This window comes from Gymnoscopelus braueri (genome assembly GCF_963280865.1).
Source record: "Gymnoscopelus braueri genome assembly, chromosome: 11".
Classification (NCBI taxonomy): domain Eukaryota; kingdom Metazoa; phylum Chordata; class Actinopteri; order Myctophiformes; family Myctophidae; genus Gymnoscopelus; species Gymnoscopelus braueri.
Genome location: NC_137613.1, coordinates 33,535,826 through 33,553,621, shown reverse-complemented (window position 1 = coordinate 33,553,621; position 17,796 = coordinate 33,535,826). Strand labels below are relative to the sequence as shown.

The 17,796-nt window shown below is 44.0% G+C and overlaps 1 protein-coding gene across 1 annotated transcript in view; it reads right to left on the bottom strand.

The window, feature by feature from the left end:
* Positions 1 to 201: 201 nt before the first annotated feature.
* csmd2 (CUB and Sushi multiple domains 2) overlaps positions 202 to 17,796 on the bottom strand; it is a gene marked incomplete at both ends in the record, with an annotated part of 387,232 nt that continues 369,637 nt past the window's right edge. The window contains 11 exon segments of the mRNA XM_080442648.1: positions 202 to 361; positions 1,013 to 1,145; positions 4,823 to 4,910; positions 6,257 to 6,369; positions 7,455 to 7,616; positions 7,864 to 7,929; positions 10,106 to 10,285; positions 10,610 to 10,721; positions 11,595 to 11,668; positions 13,862 to 14,035; positions 17,076 to 17,249. Coding sequence (XP_080298774.1) covers positions 202 to 361; positions 1,013 to 1,145; positions 4,823 to 4,910; positions 6,257 to 6,369; positions 7,455 to 7,616; positions 7,864 to 7,929; positions 10,106 to 10,285; positions 10,610 to 10,721; positions 11,595 to 11,668; positions 13,862 to 14,035; positions 17,076 to 17,249 — 1,436 coding nt within the window.

The following is a 17,796-nucleotide window of genomic DNA, read 5'->3' as shown; positions in this document are numbered from 1 at the left end:
TAAGCGGCGGGACGGTAATACACTTTTAAAAGGCGTCTCGCTCCTTTTCTTAACAAATCGTGCAGGGCCGAAAGAAGCCCCTGACAGAAGGCTGGGAGGGCCTGATATCTTGCACATCTAAAGCTATATATCAAGCCCACGCACATCCTACAGTGAGCCAACTTGGAGGCATGGGATTCTTACCTCGGGAGGAACTGGCTGCTATACCGCCGTGCACACCGTGCTGACGGTGAACTCTGTTTCACTGGCCATGATGTCCGTGGGCTGGATGTTGCGGTCGTACATGGGGTTCTCAAACGTGGCCCGTCCGTTGGTGTTCTCGTGGCCTACGTAGCCGTTGAATGGGACTTTGGGTCTTCTTCTGAGATTATTTAAATGACAAAAAGACAGAACATTTTAAGAAACTGACATTGTCACAACACCATACATATTTTGTATTTGTTTATTTTGAAAATGTTTTATGTACTATATTGGATCTAGCTGAGCTGTTACAACTGAGTAGTATTAAGAATTAAGAATCAAGAATCAAGACATCCAAAAATTATTGGTAGCACTTTAAACGAACGTCCAATAAACTACTTATAAGATAGTTATAAACAAATATTAAGGTTTATAAGCATCTTATAAGTTGTTTATTTATTGTTAATAAGTGTCGTGTTAATAGTATTTAAAATGCTTTATAAACGTTTATAAACACAGAATAAGGTTAATAACTATCTTATAAGTTGTTTATTAACTGTTAATAAGTATTTAATAAGTTGTCTATTATTTGTTAATTCATGTTTGTTAATAGGACGTTCAATGCTTCATAAACGTTTATAAACACAGAATAAGGTTAGTAACTATCTTATGAGTAGTTTATTAACTGTTAATAAGTATTTAATAAGTTGTCTATTATTTGTTAATAAACTACTTATAAGAAGTAGTTCTTATAAGTAGTTTATTAACTGTTAATTAATGTTTGTTAATAAGACGTTCGTTTAAAGTGCTACCTCGTAATGCAGTGGCTTACCTATGTTTGTAGAGGTACAGGGCGAAGCCTGCAATGATCATAGCTATGAAAGGCACTAGGATGGCTGCTGCCACTGAGCTACTGTTGGAGGCGAAGTTATACCCGGGGCTGTCTCTGCTGGGGTCTAGGCTCTCTAGAGGAGAGACAGAGAAGAGAATGCCCCTTCAGTCATGTATAAGAAGTATAATATTATGCACACTGTATATCATATTTATCACATACAGTAGTACTCAGCCTTTATTTTGCCCTGGGTGATGGGGAGTGTTCAAAGGACTGCCCTGGGTGAGGGGAGTGTTCAAAGAACCGAGAGGGTTATATGCTGGTGCTGATTGGTCAAATGCCCAGGGGGCTATGCGGGAGCCCGGCCTATCAGAGCAAGCTGAAGCGTCACTAGGGGATCATACGGTAGCTGACAATACAGTGCAACTGAAATTCCACCGTGTGTTGAACTGGCACCAAAGCGACCTCAGTAATGTAAGGAATTTAACATGACTACCATGGATGCCGTTGGTTGCTGTGGATGGTTTGGTCAAATTCATGGCTGAGGAAACACTGGAGTATATCCGTGCAAAGGAACCAAATTACAGAGTAAAACAGCAACCTTTGATGGTTCACATAAAGGCTGCGCCAACAAAGGTGAGGCATGCCAGCAACACCTTCTGTGTTCTGAGACAACTATCTCCCCCTCTCTCAGAGAGAGAGAGAGAGAGTACAGCATGAACTTTTTGAATCACAAATGAAAGAAAACCAAGGAGACAATACACAAAAAAAAAGAAAAACGAGATAGAAAATGTATGTACACTAAAATGAACTAAGATTATGTTTTTCATCATCCAGGAAACAAATTCCATTAGAATGACTTTTAATTATTGACATCATGAAGGCCCTGGCAGCTATGTTTCAGATTTACTGCAGCAACCACGGGGAGAGTGATGGCCCACCTGTTCACCAGAGAATGCCAAGAAATCTCCAATAAAGTCCAAGTAACAAACAATAAGGAATTCAATTAGCAGGCTCTGTGGTGGCGGCCAATCAGCCCCCTGCTGTGTGAATGCGTGCGTGCAAACACTCGCAGCTGTGTGAGCCCCATAATGCATGTACAGGCACACACCACACACACCATGACTATGCACACAATCACATGCTTGAAAAAAAATACACACCTACATTGCATTAAACACCGCCAAAAAAAGAAAAGGAAAAGCGCAAATTGAATAGGATCATTTCCAAGACACACACACACACACACACACACACTCGCTCGTGTCAGAGCACCCTCGCACATGCACAAAACACACATGGATGCCCTGGCACCAACCCCAATCGTCTCTACATTAATAAAGAACTGTTTGTTCAATCTGTGTGCAGTGGCAGCGTAACGGGGTGAAGGGCCGAGCAGTGGGAAGCTGTGTGTGTGTGTGTGTGTGTGTGTGTGTGTGTGTGTGTGTGTGTGTGTGTGTGTGTGTGTGTGTGTGTGTGTACAACAGCTACTGGGAGCTGTCGAGGCAACTCTTCATTGTAGGGTAATTTCACATGTGCTTTACACAAAGTTAGCACTAGCAGGGAGGCTTAGGCCTGTCACAATTATTACATAATCGTCTAATCGCAATTATTTGAGATAAACGCAATTATTTTGCAGAATCGTCGTAAAAAAAGTGACGCGTTGTAGATCAGCTATTTCCGGCATTTCTTTTTAAGTATAAAATGATTAAATATGTCAGTAATTTCTTTGTATGTTATGTTATTTGTCATATCTGCCCTGTGCAATTTTGAATTACAAAGCCTAAAAGGCAAACAGAAACAAAATTCTGATTATGTTCCAATGCTCAATGCCAAAAACACAATTAAATCGTTAATCGCAATTATTTATTATTGACAATTAATCGTCAACTTAAATGTTGTAATCGTGTCAACGAAGGGCTATGTTTTGGAAACCCTGCTCTAGGTAATTGCCAGTAAAGTTGAGCAGGAAAGCACTTTGTTAGTTTAAAGTTGGCATTAGCAAAATAAACACATTCACGTTGAAAGCAATCTGGGAACCCATTCGGTTAAAAAAGAAGAACATTCTGAAAAGCAGAAATCTGTCTTGAGAGATTACATTGAAAGGTAATAATATTTATAATATTTATTTCCAAAATAATCAATCAATGTCCAGTTTACTAGCCCTGCAACCAGCACACATTAGAGATCATAAATATATATATCTATGAATATATAAATAAATAAGCTGTATTGTAATATTATTCATTATGCCAGGCCAATCGTAATCATTCAGCAACACTACAATTTCAACTGTAACCAGATCAAATAATGTTTGACTGGGGTCCGCTGGGACAAATACCTCGAAAAATTGCCAATCTATAAGCTAACAACTTGTCGTATTGTGAGTTTGATAAATAGGCTATTTACACTCGCGTTGCAAGGTTGTAGGTTGGCTATTTTCAACGAATGTTCACCCAGAATAGGGACACTAGGGTTCATGCGGTTAAAGATCTCCTTCTGACTTATTAAAGGCTTGGCACCATTTTATATACAGTATGTGACCTTATTAAACCGTATCACCATACGTCCTCTAGGCTCTCAAGGTGAAGTCTATCTGACCGTCTCTCGGTTCAATAAAAACACAGCTGGGAGCGCTAGCTGTGAATTTGGAATGTTCTTCCCATGACAGTAAGGCATCTCTCTTCACTATGGTTCCTCTTAGTTTGGCTGGCTCGACGGACACACACAATTGTTGCATTCATAACTTATGCTATTGCTAATTATCAAACTGTATTATTATATTAATGATTATTGTATTGTTTTATTCCGTGTGTAATGTGCATCCATGTTAATATGTCTGTATGTGGGCATATCTGTGTGTGCGTGTGTGTGTGTGTGTGTGTGTGTGTGTGTGTGTGTGTGTGTGTGTGTGTGTGTGTGTGTGTGTGTGTGTGTGTGTGTGTGTGTGTGTGTGTGTGTGTGTGTGTGCGCGTGCGTGTGTGTGTGTGCCTGTTCGTGCGTGTGTGTGTGCGTGCGTGTATGTGTGTATGAGGGTATTGTATCAAATGGGGGTCTGTGGTCTAATGCATATCAAAGCGAGGGTCCTTGAAAATAAAAAGGCTGAGAATCACATGGCTCACAGTATCCAGGGTCCAGCTGAACTAGGCTTAGACCTGCTTCGACTTGTTCTTTTTCTCTTCGGTCTTCCCTGCTCTCTCTCTCTTTCTCTCACTCACATCTCTCTCTCTGTCTCTATTTATGGATCGTTCCTGATACTTTCCTCTGCACAGCCAGAGATGTGGCGGGGAAAGTATTTTCAGTTGTGAGCTAGAACAATTGAACCACTGAAGTGATACTGTGTGTGTGTGAGTGTGTGTGTGTGTGTGAGTGTGAGTGTGAGTGTGAGTGTGAGTGTGAGTGTGAGTGTGAGTGTGTGAGTGTGAGTGTGAGTGTGTGAGTGTGTGTGTGTGTGTGTGTGTGTGTGTGTGTGTGTGTGTGTGTGTGTGTGTACACCAGCCTCTGTATATATATCATTCATGTGAGCTTTGCTGCTTACTTAATTGTAATTCACTAGCTGCTGCTAGGTATTGTCTGGTGTCAGTTGCTTTATCCCGTACCGACAGCCGATTGTGCTGTTGTGAGATGTCTAATTAGTGTGTGAGCCGAGAAAGAACAAATCCTTTACGACAGACTCTGTGTACTTCAAGCAAGCAGTAAACAGTCTTCGCAGCATCAACCATGGTATGGTTATGTATATGTATTACATAGCCACAGCAAAAGGGAGAGAGGGGGGTTGCACGGTTCGTCACAGAGACTTGTTCAACTCACCCAGCCTCTGGAGACCGAACTGACCAAAGCCTTTTCCTCGAACGAAGCCTTGGTAGACGAAGGAGCTGGATGACGGGAGGTAGGACACCTGGGGAGGAGGAGGAGGAATAGAGAGGACAGATACACACAGCAACTGTCAGTCTGTGCTTCAAAAAAGGTGTATCATCGTCAAAGTGTCAGCCACTGCCATGTCGCAGAGAAAGGAAATATCACGTCACAGCGGTTGAGAGGAGCTCTGGACGGATGATATTTAATTTGACACTCGACGCTTCTCTGATCGTGAGCACAAGCGTAAACAAGGCCATGCAAAGCCGCTGCCCGGGGCCCGTCTACACCACAAGACACGTCCGGGAGGAATGCTTGAATTCGCATGCAAGTCGAGTAAATGCGTATATACATTATGTGTGATAAGCTGCGACCAGCTATTGGTTTGCCTGGAGGTTGCATGATGTGAGTTAGGATGCAAAGTACAGACGCGTCGTACAATATTACATTAAATGAATACAAATCACGGTTTAGGTGTTGTGTGTCCTCCCAGCCATGGCATCGCAACAGCCATCAATGGTTTTGTATTGTGGCCTCACTTTAATGGTCTGGAGCGACAGACAGACCAATCAACAGAGTGGCTTATTAAAGATCAACAACAATGTGTGTTGTATAAAATGTTTCTCCTATAATGGCACGCCCCAAATAGGGACGCCAGGTTGAAAGTGGTTAAAAGTCTGTCTGTGGGTTGTATCAATATTTAACAACGAAAAGTTGTAACACGAGCTTGTGACCAAAATAATAACTATAATGGACCCATTGGAACAAAGGTTATTTTTCCTATTTCCTGAAAAGTAATGGTTTTGCACATACAAGGTTCGATGATAATTATGTAAACACCTGAAAGACAAGGACACACACGCACGCACGCACGCACACACACACACGCACACACACGCACAGACTGCCTCACACACAGACACTGTGACCTGCTTTATTTAAATTCTAGCTGGAGTGTGTTGCACTGGAGGTGCAGTAGGTGGGTGAGCGTAATATGGAACAGGGGAGGGAAGGCGGCCTGTCGAGCCCTGATTACCAAGCAATGATTTAACTGACATTTTAATTAAAGAGAAAACTCTTGGTGGGCCCTACATCTCCCCAGAGTGACAGGGTTATGTGGGTGTGTGTGTGGCCCTGCATATTTCTCAATTTGCCACTTGTTCATTTGCGCACGTTATATACGCGCGGCTCGCGGTGAGAATTCAAACATGTACGTGTAATATTGTGTGTGTGTGCGTGTGTGTGTGCGTGTGTGTGTGTGTGCCTGTGTGTGTGTGTGTGTGTGCTTCTGCACTGGTGTGTATGTATGTGTTTAAGTACTGTAGGCGTGAAACCATGTGCCCTTCACTCGGGCCCTTTATTGAGTGTGACCCCAGTACTTGTACTTACATGTCCGTCAAGGGCCCAGTTGTCTATTTTGAACTTGTTGACAAAGATCTCCACAGGGCCTCTGATCTGGTGCACCTGCAGCAGCAGTTGGGCTTCCTCTCTCTTATAGGTACCTGAAAAGAGCACGGTGGGATGAGTTGATTAGCCTTTGCTACTGACCGAGGATAATGCGTTTTATGAAAAAAAAACTATGTTCTACAATTCACCATACTTGACCCATAATTCAATGGGGTTTTTTTTACGCCGTGACACAGAAGAGGTCAGCCGTCTAGAACAGCATCTGTCTGTTTGTCCGTCTGTCCCCCACATGCTGCCCAAATATTGAGATGACTGATGTCATTAACGTCTCTGTTGGTGTCTGCAGCTAATCCACTACTCCGATCAGCGGGCCAAGGAACACGATCCCCAAACATTTTTCAAAATCTGTCAACAACAACTGTTGGTGTGAATTTACAAAGTCCTTGATACACTGCAAGCGTCAGACGTGCACGTTATCAAATGCACCCATTGTTTACAACAGCTGCAGCCACCCAGGAGGCGTCAATTAGACCTGTGGGCACAGACCGTCCAAAATGAGTTGGAGTAACAGGCATTGTTCCCTAAACCCTGATGTCATATCAATGACATCAGGGATCTCAATATATGGGTATAAAAGGGACACAGGCAGCGCCGTAACGAGGCAACAGTGGGCCCTCAATGCATGGTGGTCACCGTGGCCCCCCCCCCCCCCCCCCCGCCGTGGGCATCGGGGATTTTAAACAAAACAGAACACAGAAAACAGCCCAAACTGCCCAAACTGTGCATTTCAGACAGCGGCGTACTGTATAGTAGTTACGAGGTCTATATGAACGTGTACCTCGCCTCTTCTGACTTCCAGTGTTGCCAGATTTTGCGAGAGAAACAAGCAACCAGGTCTATGAAATGTTATTTTACCGACGGCACGGGTGGGCACCAAATGACTCTGGGCCCCAACGCAACTGCGTTGTCTGCGTCACGGTAGTCACGCGTCTACAGACCAATACAAAGATCTCCATATATGGGCATAAAAGGGACACAGACAGACAGTCGGGAGTGACGCAAGCAAGGTCAGGCTGTTCGTTTTTATGATACCAAGTATAGAGGTGGAATCCGTCCAACAAAGTATATATGGATTAAGTGGTTAAACAAGCTGAGTTTAACCCCCCCCTGCTGTACGGACCTGCCAGTTTGAGCTCCACGCCACTGTGGTCGATAAGCGTCCCGTTGACTCGGTTGCTGAAGGGTTCAAAGGCATTGATGCTGAGCATGGCTGGCTGCTTCTTCCCCAGGTACTCGTAAGAACCCCTCCACAGAGAATTCTTGGCAAACACACCACCTGGGACTAAGAGATGGAGGGAGGGAGGGAGAGAGAGAGAGAGGAAAGGACAGATGGAGGGATGAGAGAGGGAGGGGGGAGGCAGCGGGGGAAGGCAAGGGAGGTAAGCAGGCAAGTAGAGGGATGGAAAATAAAATACAAACACTTGTATTTATTCCAAGAATAGAAAAAAAAACTTCAAGAGTCTTCGCTGTCAGTGAAATCCAGACGAGAGGGAAATGCAGACCACAATAAGTGGTGTTTGTTTTTGTACCTCTTAGTGTGGTGGGAGGTTCCTGCACAGTCCCCACGGGGTTCAGACCACTTGGACGGGTGTCAGCTGAACAGCAAAAGACAAAAATAGACCTTAAGTCAGATAAAATATGTGTATAGGTTATCTCCGAAGCGCTGTAAATATGGGCCTCAGGAAGAGGGAGAGAGAGAGAGAAAGAGAGAGACAGAGGGATTAAGGAGGTGAAGAGGGAGGGGGGATAAAGATAAAGTAGATAGTAGGCAAGTAGAGGAATGAAAAATAAAACACAAACACTTGTATTTATTCCAAGAACAGAAAGGAACTTGAAGAATCTTCACTGTCAGAGATGGTGCTCATAATTGCTCTACCCATTTAGCATGAAAGGTCATATAAGGTGTTGAATGCAAGCACACTGTATTTGCATACGTCTGTGTACATGTAGACGTACACAGGCACAAATAAACACTGCTGACACACATAAGCATGTGCACGCACGCACGCACACGCAAGCCCTATGTTTTATTAGCTGTCAGGACTTTGAGCTGCTCCTCAGGTGCTGTTAATATCCTGTGCATCTGTGCTAAGGCCAGCATTCTCTCCTACCTCCAGCCTCAGAATATCCATCAGCCTGCCGTACTTCAGCAAGCCTCCCCCTTGCATCCATCAAGAAGCACACATACTGTACTGTACGTAACCCCCCCTCTGGAATAGCCCTTCCCCTCTTTAAGCCATTAGCATCTACCATAGATAATTGTGAGTCTCTATGACTCTATTCTTCCTATATGTATTTAGAGACCAGTGCCCCGGGGCAACTTAATGGCAGTCTATTTATCTGATAGACCTCGTTAACACCGCGCGCCCAGACATTTATAAGAGGTGCTTTCTCGCTAACCTAATCAATGGGACACATTGGCCTAATCAGGTTCTGGGCCCCTTGTTAATGTTTCATAATCTTAAATGTGCATGTGCATGTGCATGTGCATGTGCATGTGCATGTGCATGTGCATGTGCATGTGCATGTGCATGTGCATGTGCATGTGCATGTGCATGTGCATGTGCGTGTGTGCGCCACACAAATGAGTGGTTCCATGCCGTGTAAATGCCCTGTTATACCGCGCCTGGGTTGTTGGTCGGAAACAGCCGATCTACAAGCTCACAAAGTGTCGCGCTTGCGCCGCATTGTGAGCTTATAGATCGGCTATTTTCGGTGCACGACACCCACGCGCAACTAAGCATAACGCAGGCCTAATTGTGTGATGGATGGCCGTCCCATTCTGGCGTGTGTCGGAGGATGAGCAAGTGTTAACACAGCCATTCATCAACATTAGCTGAATCCCCCTATCACTAAACATTAGCCACCACTCTCCAGCCAACAATACAAAACCCAGTGGTTTGAATAAACATTGCTAATGAAAATCGCACATTATAATATGATGAAGCACCTAGAATGAGGCAAGTGCTTGGCTGGAAATGACTTCGGCCTAAAAAAATAAAGACAATGTTAAGTATGCACGGTCATTGTGTTTGTGTGTGTGTGTGTGTGTGTGTGTGTGTGTGTGTGTGTGTGTGTGTGTGTGTGTGTGTGTGTGTGTGTGCGCGTGCGCTTTGTATTTAGAATTCTATCTGGCAAAAGAGCGGGGATGAGCCACCAGCTGTTCGCATTAGTTGCTTAATAAAAAGATATTCTTGAAAACTAAACCGCATCTGTGTGCTTCTGCTTCTGCTAACGTATTTGCATTTTTAACTTTCCGTATATTGCATCTCTCTTGTATTGCTCTTAACCCAGGGACTGCAGATGCAAATTAGTCACAGTACATTGCCAACTCTGGTCCAACAGTTCTGCTGTGTATGACTCATGTTAAATAAATAAATAAACTAAATAAATAAATAAAATATGAAGTTGAAGCACCACTGTTTGAAGCTAACCATGGCGTGTCCCTTACTCCAGTAGCTCTCAATCTTTTTTGTGTCGCGGACCCCCATCTGAAAATATTTTGTGCCAGGGACCCCCAGAGGAGAAGAGAAATGTTCGATATTTTTCAAGTATTTAAAAAGATAGCAGATGTACAAGCTCGCAGCGCGGCACGAAGTGAAGCGCTGTGAGCTTGTATATCTGCTATTTTTGAATAGCCAACATATAATTGGATAACGTGGTTAAAACTATTGTGATGCTATATCAACTAATTTTGCTGAGGACCCCCTGGAACCTCCCCCAAGGACCGCTGGGGGTCCCCGGACCCCACTTTGAGAACCATTGCCTTACCCGCACAGAGGGGAGGCTTTCCCGTCCAGCTCCCGTCCGACCTGCAGGTCCTGTGCTCAGATCCCCCCGCCAGGTAGAAGCCAGGCTGACAGGTGTAGATCAGGGTGTAGCCCAGGGACGGTAGCTCTATGGACCTCACATCCGCCTGGGCTGGCAGCTCTGGTTGGCTGCAGTGGTGGGCTGGATGCATAGGTAGATACATCGAAAGATACCGTTATTGATCCCGCGGGGGAAATTTCAGGTGCCAGAGACAGCACAGCAGTAAAAGTTACAGATACAGGGCAACGATTGGATGGATGGATGAATGGATGGATGGAGACAAAAGGACACAATGCAGAGGTGGTGGTAAGTTGAGATGGATAAAATCATTATTTATGTAGTAGACAGGTTGTGTGTGTGTGTGTGTGTGTGTGTGTGTGTGTGTGTGTGTGTGTGTGTGTGTGTGTGTGTGTGTGTGTGTGTGTGTGTGTGTGTGTGTGTGTGTGTGTGTGTGTGTACACTGACCGATGCACTCTGGTTGGAAGCCGCTCCAGGTGAGGTTGGGCAGGCAGGTACGCGAGATGGAACCCTGCAGCAAATAACCCTTCCTACAGCTGAAGAACACAACGCTGCTGATCTGGAGGGTTAAAAAAAACACACTCACACGTTATATTTTGGCTTTACATACATGGTAAGCATGCGTGCACACATTCACTGTTACAACTACAACTACTACATCGCTGACTTCCATCCAGGCTGTGGCTGCATGTTGGTTACTTGTTCACAAACAGTATGCTATGTCACTTTCTTGACCTCAGATGCTTAACTTTTTAATTTTTTACTGTAAATAGCATGTTGTTGAGACAGATGCTAGTGTGATGTTCGCCTGGTATCCTAGCTACTGTACTTTGAAGCACTACATTGTTCTTCTTTGCACTGTACTTACAGTACATGTGCACTTTTAGGTCACTCTGGGTACGAGTGTCTGCTAAATGCGATGCGATGTGCACAGCCTAGTTATCAAGTCAGCCTTAGTCTTCACGCTGAACCACAGCAGTATGACATATAAATGCGATTTTTAGAGTGTTGATTTTTGTGTGTGTAACATTTTGCATCCGTCCTAAACTTGTTACATGGATTCGGGTTTGAATGAGAGCAGATGTGCTGCATTAGCACAGGATTCTTTTTTTTATTATTTTGCGAACAGGGGCTTACTGATGTGATTCTGTCAACTAAGTATGCTAGCACAGTAACCAATCTGTTGCTTTAATGAAACCCAGGGAAAATGACTCGTGTCCAGAATCAGCATAAGTTAGGGATTTTCAAGTTCGTATGCAGCATCAGCACAGTATGGCGCTATGAAATCTCCTCCGCAGATGTATGGCCACGATTCATTGCCTGTGATAGACTAAGTACACAGTAAAATCCTGTGGTGTTCGTTTAGCTGTGAGAGTGTACAAAATGTGTTCACCCTCCGAGTTACAAAATGGATAGTGAAGTATATTCTCACCTGGAAGCCCTGACTGTTGTTCTGACTCCCAAACAGGGGAGCGCCGGGGTCACCGCAGGTGGTGTGACTTGGGTCTGTAACGACAAACCGTGTTAATTGCACGACACAATCTTTTCATGTGAACTGTGGCAAAAAAAAACGTGCCCCGTTTATTTTTATGATGTCTCTCAGGACGCCTGAGCGCGCACACACACACACACACACACACACACACACACACACAATTAATATTTAGTCAGGCCTGGGGCTGCATACACACAGGCATGATTGAAGGTCATAAATTAACGAATGCTGGCTACACTGCGCAAACTGTATGCGTGTAAGCACACGTATGCACACACACACACACACACACACACACAGAGCAGGCAAGGAAAACACACAAAACCACACACTCAAGGACACAGACACACACATAGAGCAACACGCACCAACACACACACACACCCACAGAGAGACATAAATCCTACAAAGTGATTCATTAGTAAAGCCCGTCTGTGATGTGAAGCGGCTCTGTATCCTTGCTCTGTGCAGCTTACAACACAATGACAAGCTCTCAGGCCTTATCACTCCACACACAACCCCTCTTAATCAATTACTAAAGTCTGCAGCCAAAGGATGTGTTCGATTACATTATCACCCCACCAGTCCCACAAACGCATTGTGTTGATCCATTAGAGGTTCAATCACAAACTTATGTAAGCTGTTGTACCTTAGTGGGTGGGAGCTCAGTGGCAGTGTTGCCATGTTCATTATTATTTTAATAAGCGACTTTGGGCTTGTTTTTCTGCATAGTCGCTTGTAAATATTGGGTTGCGTTTTTTGGGCCTTGTTTCGAAAGTGTAGTTGCTTATTTGTAGCCTGGTAAAGGTAAACCATCCCGGTTGCATGAATTCCTTCCTAAATATTGTTTCAACCAGTGGTTCTCATTTTCATGTCAAGGACCCCCAAATTAATATGTATTTCTCCGCGGACCCCCCATCTGAAAGTATTTTGTGCCAGGGAGCCCCGTACCAGATTTGTGTTGTTTCAAAAATATTCCCCATTTGTCACTTTTTTACAAGATTTTTTTTTTAAAATAGCAGTTCTACAAGCTCACAACGCGTCGCATCGCAACGCATTCTGAGCTTGTAGATCGTCCATTTTCAAATAGCCTACATACAGTACAGTATGTATAGGTTTAAAGTGCTCATGTGGCCTATAGTCGCTTCTTTTGGGCTTGTTAGACCTGATTGCTTATTTCTCTCACAAAATCTGGCAGCACTGCTCAGTGGGCCATTTGATCTGCTCTACAGAGAAGGGAGCGAAGGAGGTGCGAGCCGATGTGTTGCATTGCCGCGTGCAAAACTTTTAACGGCTGCTTCACTTTACCAATAATAATCTCCACGTTATATAATGTGCTGTCAAAGTGTGTAATGTGCGCATCCACTACCTATCATAATGGGTTTCTTTTGCACTCGCTTAATGCTCTGTGTCTTAATTGTCTTAACCACTAGAACACTAGTGACCCTACCCTGGGCATGTCAGAATAGGCAAACATTTGGCAACAATAGGCAAACCTTCAAAAAAATAGCAGATCTACAAGTATGGAGGATTGGAGGCCTGGGGGGCCGCGGTCAATGACGTACTGTAGGTAGGTTCAAATGTAATTTAGATAGCATGTTATTTAGACAGATGCTAGGTTCATTGTTTACCTGGTATCCTATAGTTTCTATAGTTTCGATGTACAGATGTTTTTTTTTATTATAGTAGCCTATGTTGTTTAGACTGATTCAAGGTTCTTGGTTTATGTGATCCTAGTTTACTGAGGCACTACGCCGTCTCTCTGCATTTGATGTACAGTGCAGTATGTGTTTACCTTGCTTGTCAGGCGCTCTGGATAAAGAGCGTCTGCTAAATGCCTAAATTGTAAATTGTATATAGGGTTTAAGTGCTTAGTGTATGGTATAAAGCACTTTAAATTGCCTTGTTGCCGAAATGTTCTATAGAAATAAACTTGCCTTGTATTACAATGCGGTAACTTAAGGGGCAAAATTAAGTCAGAGGCTTACACTGCATTCTCTGGCGGTTACTTTCTGAACGGGAAAGTTAATATGCTTTCACGAGTGCCTCTCTCGGGGCACCAAACTATCAGAGAGGCCGATTTGAGAACACTCAACAATCCCTGAAATAGTCGCATTTATAAGGGGAAATCAAAGTCATAACCAGAATATCAACGGAGTGATCTCAAACGAAAGACCTCTCACACCGCCCTGCCTCACGCTCACCTATGCAGGAGGGCTGCGTTCCGCTCCAGGTGCCGTCGTACTGACAGTACCTCCTGGACGAGCCCACCAGGACCAGGGGAGGGTAACAGGAGAAGGACACGGAGGAGAGGTAGGTGAAGCCTCGATCCTCCCTGCGCCCCTGAGCTGGGATCCCCGGGTCTCCACAGAACACGGCTATACACAGAGAAAGAGGGGGAGAGACACAGGGGGGAAGGAAGAGAGAGAAAGAGAGAAAGAGAGTGTGTATGTGGCGCTGTTATGGCGACAGGTGGAGTGGTGTGTTCGTCTCGTCTTTCTGGTGTTTGGACTAAATCTCCTAGTTTATGGTTAGTTTTTAGTTTACCTGCCGATGTCTTTTATGCTTCAAGAGTCAGTTTGGACTACTGGGGGAAGTTTAACAACTTATGGACTACTAAGTAAGGACATTTGTTGAAGTGCAACCTGTTGCGTTTGGCGTGGTCCCTGGGGACAATTGAACTAGTAGGCTATCACGCTGATGGATCCAAACGCAATTGGGATTATCCGCTACACAAGGAAAAGCCTTCTGTCGATGCGGGGAGACTATCAGTTACGGACATTACACGGATGTTTTGATATAATGAGATCATACAATCAGACACCGGACTACCAGCGGAGTTCAACGCGGAGCTCAACCAGGAGGTGTGAGAGGAGAGGAGGAGTGAGGCAGAGGCTCGATCGCGATTGTAACGGCAGTGATAAACAAAGCAGGGGAGGGCTATGTATGTACATACATGAAGCATGGTGTAAAACTGTCAAAATACGGGAGTCATATTGTTCACCTGACATCGAACTGCTCGTTGGGAATCTGAGACCTAGATATCTCCCCCGTGAATTTGACCAGCTGAACATTGTTCTGGTTTACATCCCCCTCCCCTCTGGCAATGACACCCGTGCAGCGGAGGCTATCTCTGCGTGCGTTCATCGCATAGAGAACGATGCCCCGCAGACGCCGCGGTCTTAACATTGGGCGACTACAACAGCTGTCGGCTCAAAAAGACTCTTACCACATGGAGCAATATGTAAACTGTGCCACCAGAGGAAACAAAACAATTGACTTCTGTTATGGTAACGTGAAGAAAGCATATAGGGCATACAAGAAACCCACATTAAGTACAGCTGATCATAATGCCATTTAGTCCCCGCGAGGAGGTGGAAGGGTGAGAACAAACCCTTATAAGGCCCCAGGTCCTGACAACATTCAGTGGGCGCTTGCTGAAGGTTTGTCATGAGCAGCTGGCTGAGGTCTTCTGTAATCTCTTTAACCGTTCTTTGTCTTAACACTCCATACCAACCATATGGAAGTCCTCCTAAGTCCCTAAGAAAAGTAACCCGACTGCAATAATGACTACCGCCCGTAGCCTTAACATCTCTGGTGATAAAGAGCTTTGAAAGGCTCATTCTACCTCAGCTACAGAGGGAGGTTAGTGGGCTCACAGACTCCACTTCGCATACAAGCAGCAAAGAGAGGTGTGGATGATGCATTGATAACCCTGCTGCATCTGCACCTACACACAGCTGAAGAAGTCTAAGTCCTTTGTCAGGATGGTATTTGTGGACTTCTCAAGTGCATTTAACACTGTGCAACCTTATCTGATGGGACAGAAACTCCTCCGGATGAATGTCAACCCCCACCTCATTCTCACTTTCCTCACAGATAGACACCAGACCAACAAAACTGTATCTACCCGGGCAATACAAGGATCTGTCATCTCACCAGTCCTGTTCACCCTGTATACAGATGACTGTAGCAGCTCAGACCCTGAGATGCGGTTCATCAAGTACTCTGATGACAGTTATCGTCGACACCACTAACTCGCATCATTGGGATAATGGAAAGGTTTGCAGAGTGGTTCCTGGACCTAAACCCCAGCAAAACTAAGGAACTGCTGGTGGACTTCAGGCATGAACCGCCCACTCCCCCCGGGCCCTGGAGATAAATGGCCAGACAATAGAGCGCGTTGAGGACTTTAAATACCTTAACACCACCATCAACCACAAGCTCGCCTTTAAGACCAACGCTGAGAGTATTCACTCTAAGTGCCAACAACGACTGTTCTTCCTCAGGAATTCAAGCCTTTGTGGAATCCATAATGACCTTCAACATCACTGCATGGTTTGGAGTGATGCGCGCCATCAACTGGAAACCTCTCGACAGGGTTGTTAAGATCAGTGGTAAGAGATCATTGGGAAGGACCAGGAGCCACTCAGCAGTATCCACACGAAACGGACAGTAAAGAAGGCCTCTCAAATAGCTGAGGACAACACACACACCCTTCACACCCATTACAGGCTAATGCCCTCAGGCTGTCGATACAGAGCCTCGACATTCTCCAAGAGGGGCTCAGCTAGCTTCGTGCCTGCCTCCATCAGACTGCTGAACGCCTGGGTCTGGTGGAGCCCGGACTGCCCCCCCCCCCCCCCATAAGGACGTTGAACTATTTAACAGACTCCCCTTCTACCTGATAGGTAGGTTGCATATATTTATATTTATATTTATATTATTTATATACATATAGTATTGCTCCATATGGATTTTTATATATTATGCTTTTAAGTACTGCAGTTTTAATTGTAGTTATTTATTTTTTATAGTGACCTGGGTATCTATGTATTCTGACTGTATGTTGTTTTCTTTTAACCGCTGTACAATCTATATCTAAGATACCCGAAAGGAAAATAAAGTAGTTTGAAGTTTGAAAGAAAGAAGATTAAGTTTGAGATTATTATGATCAATAAGTAATGTTTGATGATCATGTCATTGTAATGCTCATATCACTATTAATAAATTGAGAGCATCCAACAAAATTTCATATTTTGCTTCTTTTTGTTTGTTTTGTCAGCAAAACAAACCGTAAAAAAAAAAAAACGATGCCACATATCGTCGCCTCGTATCTCCATGTTTAGAATTTTTTTTTCGCAGATTTATTCCCTACATCATGCAAGATTGTCGCACAAAAGTAGTGAAAATAGCCGATCTACAAGCTCACAACGCCTCGCATTGCGAGGCATTGTAAGCTTGTAGATCGTCTATTTTCAATATTTTAAAATGTTTTTTTTTAAATAATAATGAAAAGGATCGGTTTTGGACGTACAAAAGGTTTCCACCCGACAGCGACGATATGTATTATTTATATATGAACCACTGCTATTAATAATCAAGGAATAAATATAATGAATAGTCAATTGCACTTACGGAAGCACTGGGGCTTCTCTCCGCTCCAGTTGCCCGGGCCCTGGCAGGTGAGGACCGTGGGAAGGGAGAGCTGATAGCCTTGGTTGCAGGCATAGCTGATGCTGGAGCCCCAGGTGAAGTCGGTGCCCACCACCTGCCCGTTGGGGATGACGGGCGGAGCCGCACACACGATGGCTGGAAGGACGCCACACCAAGGTTATTATAACGAAAAATTACGAAATAACGTAAACTAAAATGTATAAAACATTTTCGTTGAATACAAGAAAACTAGAATAACTAACTAATAACTAACTGAAACTGTATCGTGTGTTTACAAAACTAACTAAAACTAACTGAAATGATAGACAAAATGCCCTTAGTTTTTGTTAATTTATTTATAAGCTTAATCTGTAACTGAATATATTTTTTTAATATAAAAAAACTAAAAATAACTAAAACTATTAGCATTATCAAAAATAAAAACTGATAAAAACTAGCAAATCTGCTCTAAAAACGAATTAAAACTAACTGAATTAGAAAAAAAGAAATCTAAACAAACTAAAACTAAACTAAAATCCCAAACTATTATAACCTTGCGCCACACAGAAACAAACCCGTTGTATGTGCAGCAAGAGCTCTCATTACCTCAAGGCTGATTTGTACTTATAGTCGTATGATGGTGTTCCGCGGCCAGAATAGCCAATCTATACGCTCACACAACGCGTCGCATTGGAACGTGTTG